Below are 12,309 nucleotides of genomic sequence, written 5' to 3'. Positions count from 1 at the left end.
CGATAACTTCATATCATTCTTTAATGGTTTTCTCTTTGACCCTCTTGATCTCTTTTTTTTTTTTTTTTTGTTTATTTACCACGAATCACATTTGTGACTTACTATGGCGGCATAGCATAGATACAGAACCAAACAATATTATTTGACAGATAATTCTAAAAGAAAGAGTGAAGTTTTGGTGAATAGCAACGATTTGTTTATAATAAAAAATTCACCAATAAAAATTTATTATGTGCAATAATGCACATGTTCCTTCTAAATTTAGTAATTTTTTTATTTTTTTACTTAATTCTATTCTTTATTATAGAAATTTTTTTATTTGACTTTGACTTTATAATGCGAAAGATTGATGAAACCACAACAAAAAAGAAAACATAAGCTCTAATATTATATTATTTTATTTTTATATTTAACCAAAGAACAAAAGAAATAAACATTAATTTTTTCTTCCTATCACTTATGATGCCTTATATTCATTAATTCATTCTTTTATTTTAAGTATGTGTTTATGTTATTATAATGTGAAAGATTGATGAAACCACAAGAAAAAAGAAAACATAAGCTCTAATATTATATTGTTTTATTTTTATATTTAACCAAAGAACAAAAGAAATAAACATTAATTTTTTCTTCCTATCACTTATGATGCCTTATATTCATTAATTCATTTTTTTTATTTTAAGTATGTGTTTATGTTATTATATTATTGGCTATTTTTAAATTAAACCAATCTTAACATCCTTGGTGTATAATTGATAGTTATCATTTTTATTATTTATACAATCTTTTTTCTATAGAACTTCCTTGCTTCTCTATCACTAATCACATATATTTATGGGCGAGTTTTTTTTTTTTTTCGCTTCTCTTTTTTATTTTGAACAGAATAAATTACATCTATAATTTTATCTTTTTATTTGTGTATTTATTTTGGATAGATGTAGGAGATTAGATGTAAAGAGTTATTTGGGTTAATAAAATTGTGAAGCATCACTATTTTTATAATTTAGTGAGACATCTATTCATCAAATATATAGTTTCATATCATAAATAATAGAATCAACATTCATTTCAAGAAAAACATTGAATACCGTCGAATTTAGCATTGGACTTTAACAGCAAACTTATTGATAGATTTATCGACAGATTTAGCAATAAATTCGTCGGATAAAAAAGTTACTGTCAAATTAGATTTTTCGACGGTAAATCTGCCAGTAATATTTGAAGAAAAAACAAGAAAAAATAGTGTCGAGATTACCGTCAGATTTATCCGCCAATAAAACTCAATTAATGAAATGCTGCGTTTTGGTCATATGCAATGCATTACCGTCAGATTTATCCATTGATAAATCTAACGATAAACCTGATCTGAATTCAAAATGTGCGGCCCTCTTCCCTCGCTTTCGAGAACACTCATTTCTCTCCCCCATTCTCCTCTCTCTTCTTTCTCCCCTGCAATTACATGCAGCAGCACCTCCAACCATCATCTGCCAGCGCTGTCCACCTCCATTCTCCTCCAAAGTCTGTGTCAAGTTGCCTGTATCGTGTTTCTTTGCCTCAAACAGAATTGCTTTCTCTATCTCAGCCACTGTTGAAGAGCTGTCGCTGCCACTTTCTTTGTCGCCGGAGTTGTCCAGGTAGGTTGCCCTCATCCTTCTCCCTATTCCATCTTGTTTTTATTTTTTTTAAATAAAAAACCTAACACCTTTTTGCCCTCTCCGACGGTGCGTCCCCTTCCTCTTCCAGAGCTTGAAGCTGTGAGTTTCTCTTTCTACCACTCTGCGAGCTCTGCCATTACCTTGTTGTCATCTTCTGCCTCTCGTCTTTTATCGCTTTCAACCTATGTTAGTTGTTCTTCTTGTTGTTGATTCTTCTTGTTAATTGTTATGTTGTTGTTGCATAGATGTTCAATTCTTGTAGTTATTAAATTTATTTGCTATTATTTTTTTTTATTGCTTAAATTTTTTGCTAATAATTATTCAGTTCTCATAGTTATTGTTGTTATGGTTTTTGTTGATTTGTTAGTGATTATTGCTGTTGTTATCATTATTCTGGTTTATTTGTTAAATTTTTTGCTAATAATTATGCAGTTCTTGTTAATAATTTTTTTGCTAATTTTTTGTTAGATGTTATTAAATTTTTTACTATGTAGTTATTGAATTTATTTGCTTAGCTGTTATTGTTCTAGCTGTTATTTATTTGCATACTAATTGCTGCCTACTTATTAAACTTGTTTGGATATTTAATTTCTTTTGTTATTTGATTTGTGCGGATTTGGATGAGATTATATAACACTATGGTTGATGTAGAATTTTTAATTTGGATGAGATTTTACGGTTTATATTAGAATATAATTATGTTTTGTGTGTTTATTTATATTTTATATATTATTTTATTATCATTCGGTTATTTCGATTAAATTACAATTAAATTTTTGATTTAATGAATAGTAGCTAGATTGAATAATCATTTATTTTTTTAATATAGTGCTAATAAATTGTGTCAATTAAAATAATAAAATATTACTGTGGTATTTCTTGAAATTTTCTTATGACGAGCTGATGAGGTCTAATGCAAACTCTTGCTAAAGTAATTGTTGTTTTAACGTTCAAATGAATAATGCTTGTTTATTATGAAACTATTTTGAATGTTTGGTGTAATAAACATTGAACATGTTCTTGTGTATCATTAGATTGTATAATGTAATGTCTTGATGATTTTGACAACTTGCTAGAAATATTTTTTTTTATGTATAATCTTATATTGTTAGTTACGATGATTTTTTTAATAGAACGCTTAGTGATAGAAACATAACATGACCTAGAAATTGATGTAATATAATTGTTTTTGGTATATACGAGTTATACTTCATTTATTGTAGATTTGTAGTTCCTATGGTATAATTGATTTTGAAAATATATTTTTAGATTAGATGCTTAAATTTATGTTTTTAAATGTGAAATAAATCATTTATTTTTGATTCATTGTAAATGTTAAGTAAATAATTTCTTTTTTTATTTTTGATTTAATTTTATTTAATTTTTGTAATTGAACTTGTTTGTGAACTTTTAACTAAAAATTATAGATAAATTATTATAAAAAATTATAAAATTTTAAATCTTGTTAGTTTAAAAATTATTAAATTTAAATATTTAAAATTATATATTAAAATTTTAAATAAATCTTTTAAAAAATTAAAATTAAAATTTACCATCGAATTTATCGTAAGAAATCCGACAGCAACAAGCTCCAAAATTTTGCAATTAAAATTTTATAACCGCTAGTAATTAGCGACGAACGAAAAAATCTACTAGTAAACAATTACCGACAAGATTTATACCATCAGATCTATTCCGTCGGTAAATTTGACGGTATCTGATAATTTTTTTGGAGTGATTTTAGATTAATTTAAATATTTAATTTCCATTTTTTTAAAAAAATTGTTCTAATACATGTTAAAAATATTTTTATATGCAAATCAAATTAAGAAAATATAAAAAAATTTAAAAAATTCAATTATGATTGACTAATCAAATTAAGATTGGAAGGAGTTTTAAAAATGATTTTTTATTTATTTGTATTATTTTTTAACTTAAATAATAATAATAATATAAAAACATGTAACAAATCAATATATTAATATAAAATTTAATAATAAAATAATAATATTGGATCATATTTTGCGATTTGAATTGAATTAATTTAATTTTAAAAAGTGAATATAAAATTTGATTCCATATCTACAGTTTATTTAAAGGTGGAAACTCAGGTGCAGTCAGCTTTACGTGAAGTTGATATTTGAAAGCCGTTAGATGATTTGACTAATTTGACTAAATTTTCATCTAACGGTTCTCAAATATCAACTTCACGTGAAATCGACTTCACCTGAGTTTTCACCTTATTTAAATTGGAGTCTAATCTAATTTAAATTAGTGTGGTTTTAATTGATTTTTGGTTTTAGATTGGATAATGAGTAATGACTTTATTTGGGTTGATTTGGATTTAAATGTCTCTACTTATAAATTATAATAAATTTATATTCACTTTATTTTCATATGTATAGTGATTTAAATTTGAAGTCTTAACATGTACATATTATTCATTTTATTTAATTTGTTGATAATATAAAAAATATTCAAATAATTTTTAGTTATAATAATTTAGTGTTATATATACTACAAAACTCTATCATGATTATCCACTTTATCAAAAAATATTTTATATACATACGCAATTGTCTAACAATGTCTTAGAAGTGAGATTTTAACCGATATCTCTTTGAATACTAAAGATTATTATTAACAATTATTTTTAAATGTTAAAAAATATACGTGAGTTTTCAAGACATAAGAATATAAAGAGTAATGCTTCATGCTGCTATACGGATGCATATTTTACTCTTGAATTGATACAAGAGGATAAGAAATTTAATGATACCATTAAAGAAGCAAGCACACATGGCCTCAATATCATATATTAGAAGATTATTTGTTATTCGACTACTTTACAATAATATCTCAAAACCAATATATATATGTGATAATATTGATATTACCTCTCAATGATATTTTATATCAATGAAGAATAATACTAAACATAAAGGATGAGTTTTACTTACTACAATTAATTATTGATTATTTTAAGTTGATTAAATTTTAACATTATTATGTATTATATGTAGAATTAATTATTTGAGATAATGAAATTAAGCAGTTGTGCTTATTTAATTTAGATGAAATTTTATAATTTTGTGACAAAATCTTAAAAGACTATCTTCTTATATCTTTAGATAGACTTTAGCGAATGAAGTAGAGTTTTTTATTAATTAAAAGAATAACTATAGGGTTGCGTTTGTTTTTAAGAACAGGACAAGATAAGACAATGAGAACAAGACATAAAAGACAGATATACAAATTTTTGTATTTTTATATTTTGTTTGATAATAAATTAGAACAAATTATGAAAATTCAATTTATTCTCATTTTTTTTTTCATTCAAAAAATTTGAGACAAAAAATATAATGAAAAAAATATAATTATAAAAAATTAACAAAAATAATGAAAGAAAAATAAAAAATAAGTTGTGTTATTTGTTAATGTCTCAAGTAGTGTCTTTTCTGTTAGGATAGACACAAAATATATTAATTCAATATTTCTAGACACAAATGTCTTTGTCCATATCTCATCTGTCAAACACAATTTTGTATCTTTATATCTCTGTCTCAGTGTCCCATCTCTATAAATATACGCAGCCTAGGAGAACTAAACTTTGAGAGGAATAAATTAAAACAAATAACATTAACTATATTTGCCTTTGTAACAATCTAAGAAGAAAAAAAAATATACATTTGATAAAGTTATTACGATTATGTATCGTGGAGAAGAAATTTTGACTTTGTTTATAGTCACGGGTACGACAACATTTTTTTCAGTTTGATTTCGGTTAAAATTTACTCAAAGGTAAAATACACTAAATTTTAATTCAAGTATCATTACATTTTTACTCTTTATAATAGAAAAATATGGTATACTCAAGGTTCAAAATACTATCAAACATAATTGAGGATTTTATATTCAAGATCTAACTTGATTATCTTCAAACAATGTTATTAAAGTGAGAGCCAAACTCATAATTTAGGAAAAGTTTTCTTAGTTATTAGGTACTATTGTGAAGCACTTGATAAATGTTCGAGTGATATTTTATTTTTTTTATATATAATAAAAATTTATCTTTAAAAAAAAATGATTATATTGGACGGACAAATCAACTGTGATTTTTGAATAATTAACATCACTTCTCTTTGTATTGTAATAAAAGATTTTTTGTGGAAAGAATATGTATTAATAATTATTATTTTATCTATGAACAATTCAAGATTTTAGACACAATTTTCTATTATTTCACAAGAGTTAAAATAAAATATTATACATTCATTTTATTTGTAGCAATTTTGGTAAGTATTTAAACTAACAAAAAATATAAAACTGTTTTTAAGTATAAATTCATCTACTTCAACTCAAGAATAGATAAAATATGTTGGTAAATTTTAACAGATAACAATGTTAGTTACATTATTTTGATTGTAATTAAAAGTGAATATGATACTAGAATATAAAATAATTCTAAGTAAATTTTAATAAAACAGTTCTACATAATAGTTTATTTTGTTATGATAATAAAAAAGATAATTTAAAGACAAATTTTATCTTAAGTTAGATTATACTTGTTCAAATTAATTTTAATATAAGAATAAGAGAGTTTAAAAATTTTATTCATGAATTAAGAGAAAATATCTACAAATTCAACTATAATATTATTTAATTTTTTTTAAAAGATAGAATTCTAACGTAATTAATAATTCAATTTAATCACAAACTATATATTACTACTAATGAGTAATTATTGTTATACTTTAAAATAAATAAAATTATTATTATTCATTGATTTCATTATTTTCAATATTAAAAATAGTTAAATTTTCAATTTTAATTAACTTTATAAAATTTTCATAACAAAAATTACTATACGTGTTTTCATTTAAAAAATTTAAAAATATATTTTTTGTATTTTTGTATATTATTCTGTGCAGAACATAGATACATATACTAATTGTGATATAATTTTCAACTGATTTTTGAAATTTAATCTTAATTCTAATAGATAAATACAAATAACTTTTTAAATAAAAATAATATTTAATATATAACTATTTTATTTCTATACCCTGAATTTATAGTTATTAACCAAATTGTGTACTCAATTTTCTTTTATTCATATTTTTCATTTTTTTAACTCTTAGATTTAAGTTGGTGTTTCACATACATATTAATATGAGTGTAAATAAACATAATAAATAAATATACTCACCTTTATTATTTATTTAAAATATTTTTATTATCTAGGACGCGATTGAGTGCGAAAACTTAATTAATAATGATTTTAATTTTATACCATAATTGAAAATTGATAACCAAACATAGAGAGATTGGCGAAGAATTGGAAAATGAATACAATAACGACATATAAATATATCTATTTTTCATATAATTATATAATTATAAAAATTAATAGCTTTTACTAATGTATAAATATATAATGAGATACATATGTAAAACTTCTTTTAAGTTATAAATATATTAAAATTAAAATTTTATTTTATATATATATCAAACACACTACAAACTAAATAAATGCAATTAAAGCAAGTCTATCAATGTGTTGCAAAAGAATCAAGAGGGGTGAGAAAATTTCAATCACTTGATCTCAATATATCCGTGCAACATTGTCCTTTGCTTATTAAGTAAAACCTTAAGGGGAAAGGTATAGAAATTAAAATTCTCAATAATTTAGAGATTGCCTGCCATATATAACAATAATAATATAATAATAATAATAATTATATAAAAGTACTATAAGACCATGTGTCTTCGGTGGCCATCGTGTTGGTCTAAATTTGACGTTCACCAAAAACATTTTGAATGCTTCAAACAACAACAGAGATGAGAACTTCCACAAAACTTCATCCAAACTAAATAAAGAAAAAATTAAGATATTTTTTTAAATTAAAATTTATTATAATACCATACCAGTCACCAAGTATTACTAATCTTCCCCACCATGAAAGTTACACCAAAGTCTATCTTCTTCTTCTTCTTCTTCTTCTTCTTCTTCTTCTTCTTCTTCTTCTTCTTCTTCAACAACAACAACAACAATAAGTTGTTAATTAATTGGTTTCCAAAATGCAGCTCTTCATCACAAAGAGAAAAAATTGTAACAATAAGAGCATGTTTGATCATAGGGTTCTTAAACATGCCATGATTTCTATCATATCTCTAATAATTTTCTCAGCCATATTTTTCCTTATTCATGTTGATAATATTATCCAACATGATGATGATTCCCTTCATCACCCTTCTTCTTCTTCTTCAAGCAAAGGAATAATTCCTCAAAAGTTGAAAGAATCTCACACGGAGATAAAACTAGAAGCAGGGGTAGTAAGGTCAACAACAACTCTTACTGTGTCTCACATAGCTTTGAATTCACTGCAAGAAGGGAATCATAGAGAAGTTGAAATAATGGATAATGATGATGATGAAGAAAGAGGGAATACACTACTGGTTGCTCCAATTAATGTGAGTGAATCAGAAAGGATTTCTTGGTTTAGAGGGAAGATGCATGAATTCAAGATTCTCAAGTCAGACAAGCTTGCAAGGGAATTCCATGGCAGAGTTCTTGGATTCTTTGGTAATAATAATGGATGTGAGGGTCAGTTCTTCATGACATGGATTTCACCAGCGACTTCATTTGGGTCAAGGGAATTGTTGTCTGTTCAAAGTGTCTTCAAGGTACATCCCAAGGCTTGTTTGGTAATTTTGTCAAGAAGCTTGGATTCGGTTCGTGGCTATCGGGTTCTGAAACCGGTTCTTGATCTCGGGTTCAAAGTCCAGGCAATCACCCCAGACTTGTCATTTCTGTTCAAGGGTATGTCACTAAAATGAACAAACATTTTAATTTTAGTCATGTATATCTTAATTCTAAACAAATTTTAGAAGGTTACCAATCAAATTTTTGACATTCTAATCATTTATGCATAAACACATATATCCTTACAATTTACTTATATTGCACAAAATTTATACATGTAGATTAAGAGTATATCCATTTTGGTACATAAAAATTTTGAATTTGATAAAATAGATTTTTATATTTATTTTTGACAAAATAAACTACCAAATATATGTTCTTTTTGATAAATCGCTTAATTATTAATCCGTCACTATGAACAATTAGGACATTTCGTCAAGCGAAATAAATATAAGGAGTTTATTTTGTCAAAAACAAATATAAAAATTCGTTTAGTCATAATCAAAATCTTTCGACGATTAAAATGGCGCTATTTGCTCTGGAGATTAATAAACATCATTATATTTTACACTTTTCCAAATATCAATTACTTATTGGCAAAAGAAAATTGTTGACCAATAATAGAGCTCATGCTTTTCTTATTTTAATATATATCATTATATTTTTCAAAATTTAAAAAATCGAACATGTCATTAATTTAGTAAAATTAGAGATTTAAAATTTAATAGAGGTTCAACCGAAGTTAAATTGAATACAATAAAATATTAAATTTATGTATAAACTATATAATTTTTAAAAAATTAATTTTGTCTGATTTATTATTTTAAACAGATTAACAACTAAAAAGTTACACCAATTCAATTAATTAACTATTTTTTGACTGATTTACTGTCAAACTGTTTTTTATTTCAAATCAAGTTAGTTTAGTAGTCAATTTTCGATTAACCGGATCAAACTAATTGGTTCAATCTGGTTCTTAGAACAATGGTATTTCTACTTTATATTTACCTATTGAGTTTTATTGGTACCTATACAGGAACGCCAGCTGAATATTGGTTTCATCAATTGAGGAAAGGAAAGAAGGACCCTGGTGAGATCCCTTTGTTTCAGAATCTCTCTAATCTCATAAGACTCTCAGTGCTATACAAATATGGTGGTGTTTACTTAGACACTGATTTCATACTCCTTAAGCCTTTCACTGGGTTGAGGAACTGCATTGGTGCACAAAGCATGGATTTAGGTCAAAAGCACTGGACAAGACTAAACAATGCAGTTCTTGTATTTGATATGAACCATCCACTTTTGTTGAGGTTCATTAAGGAGTTTGCATTGACTTTTGATGGGAACAAATGGGGGCATAATGGTCCTTACCTTGTTTCAAGGGTGGTTAGTAAATTGGGGAGGAAGTCGGGTTTCAATTTTACAATATTGCCTCCTATGGCATTTTATCCAGTGGATTGGAATAAGATTGATGGGCTTTTTAGGAAGCCCAAAACAATAAGTGAATCAAAATGGGTTGAAGCAAAATTGGTTCAGCTTAGTGGTGAGTCATATGGGGTCCACCTATGGAACAAGCAGAGTGGGAGACTGGTGATTGAAGAAGGAAGTATCTTGGGAAAACTCGTGTCTCATCATTGTATCATTTGCAAAACTCTATTATAGATCATTCATATCATAATCAAATTGGTAAAAAGATTGTTGATTTTCAACCTTGGTTTTCTTTTCTGAGTCATTTTATTATTATTGTTATTTTCTTTTCTCAATGTATAGGAAGTTAGGAACACCTTTGTGTAAATCACACACGGCTACAAACAATTTATGAAGATATTCTCCTAGAATCTTCAATATTCAATGCCATTTACAAACTCGATCTTTTTCAATTGGGCAATGGTAATTGGTATGTGTATTTTTATTTACTTTAGGGTCATATTTTAAGTTGACTTACACTCATATTATTAGATTGGACAATATAACATCTTTTGAAAAATTATACAAGAAATTGTTAACTTATATCCATTCAATTTTAAGTGTTTTACATTAACGAAATGATATTTCATTTATAATTTACCATTATAGAATGAATATAATTTAGCAATAAGGGTAAAAACAAAATTGTTAGGACCCAAAATAATTTTAAAATTATTTTATTTTGTATTAAGTTTTTTTATTTTGTAATTTGTTAGGATCCAAAATAATTGATTAAACTTAAATGTAATAGATATGTAATTATAAATGTTACATACATAAAATTATGAATGTTAAATTAAATAAGATAATTTTAGATTATTATGTCCCTAATATTATCGTGGTAAAAATATATATGAGTTTTAGTATATGATATATATTGGGTCACTAATAAGGACAATTTTTAACTACTAAAGAAAATAAAAAATAAATAAATAAAAACATACAATATAAAAAAACATACTTCGTCTAACTCAAAATTTCAAAATCGTAAGACACTAAATTAATCACTATTATTTTATAAATTTTTTTCATGTCTTAATTTTAATCCATGTAAAAACTAATTTCTTGTATTTTTCACACCTGCACACTTAACAATACAAAGTGAGTGAATCAAATATTTTTTCATTTGAATACCTTATTACAAATAAAAATTTTGAGCCTTCTAAATCGTAATCTCAAGGAGAATCTAAATCTTCCACATATCCACAAACCAAATCCAGGTAACCTCCTAAAAGCCTTTTTCCTAGTCAATTTACGCTTTACACTTATCTCATTCTTTCTATTATTGATATATGCATATTCTTCATTTGTGTAACTACCGTTTGAGGCTAATTCACTTTCTCTGTGAGTTCCAACAAAAGGTGGTGATGAAGAACTACCAATTTTCTTGAAGAATGCCCAAGGATCTTGGTACTGGCGCTCTGAATCACTGTCCCACAATGATATAGGCCTAAAGATTGGTGAACCACTGTAACAATCAAAATGGGTACCCAAACTTGTATGCTCCATTTCAAACAATCTCCTTAGACAAGTGCTTCCACTTTTCATCAACCCCAACAAACTACTATGACATGAAGAACACGAAGCTGATGACGATGACGATGACGGCGACAATAATGAAACCGATGAACAAGGATATAGCGATTTTTGGTGATCTATAATCTTCCTGATCTTTGCCTTCTGTTGTTCCGTGTTGATAAACCAGTGTGGTTCTTCTTCATCATCTTTTTCCTCGGTAATTTCATAAGACATGTTCTAAGGGGTTCCAATAACTTGTGTAATATTATTATTATTATTAAATTTCTCTATGGTGAAGCACAGACACTTATTGATAAGAATGAGAGACAACCAAATGGACAAAAATGAGAAGGCCCAATACAAGAGTAGAAATTAAAAGAGTTTGTGGAGCCGGCTGAACTTTGACAATTGTTGCACCTTTCATTTTCATTGGGCAATTGACATTGAACAAGACAAGAAACTACGATCCTATTGTTGTTAATATTATTATTTTGATAAACATGAAGGAGTCCTAATATTAATTGGACATACATAGAAGAATGACTAGCTAGATGATGAGGTCATGATCAGATGATGAAGTATATATATCTTATTGAGTTGTAAATCCTCCAAATGCTAACACTTTGTGAAGTAATTAAAATCCGAATCCATCCAAAATTGTATTTATAATTGTATATGAGTTTAATTTTAATATATTTTTAATATAAAATAATTTTATATATTCATTCAATTTTATAATATTATATTATTAAAAAAACATTTTATATTGATAATAAAAACGATTATCCAAAAAATAGATATAATATGTTTTTACATTATTATTATATTAAAATTAAACTTGTAGTATATATACGATATTTTATTTCCAGCCATGTACGTCATACAAAGTGATTACATATGGTAAGAAAAGTATCGTTTGGAAAGCGGCAGTATATAGAGGCTTTTTTTTTTTTGTTGTGACTG

The 12,309-nt window shown here is 25.8% G+C and overlaps 1 protein-coding gene across 1 annotated transcript; it reads left to right on the top strand.

The window, feature by feature from the left end:
* Positions 1 to 7,599: 7,599 nt before the first annotated feature.
* Positions 7,600 to 10,224, top strand: LOC130973713 (uncharacterized). The gene is made up of 2 exons (XM_057898349.1): positions 7,600 to 8,478; positions 9,398 to 10,224. The coding sequence occupies exons 1-2, from the start codon at positions 7,737 to 7,739 to the stop codon at positions 10,021 to 10,023; spliced, it is 1,368 nt and encodes a 455-aa protein (XP_057754332.1). The 5' UTR covers positions 7,600 to 7,736; the 3' UTR covers positions 10,024 to 10,224.
* The last annotated feature ends 2,085 nt before the right edge of the window (positions 10,225 to 12,309 follow it).

This window comes from Arachis stenosperma, chromosome 4 (assembly GCF_014773155.1).
Source record: "Arachis stenosperma cultivar V10309 chromosome 4, arast.V10309.gnm1.PFL2, whole genome shotgun sequence".
NCBI classification, from domain to species: domain Eukaryota; kingdom Viridiplantae; phylum Streptophyta; class Magnoliopsida; order Fabales; family Fabaceae; genus Arachis; species Arachis stenosperma.
Note: the sequence above shows the minus strand (reverse complement) of the source record. Positions and strands in the feature narration are given on the sequence as shown.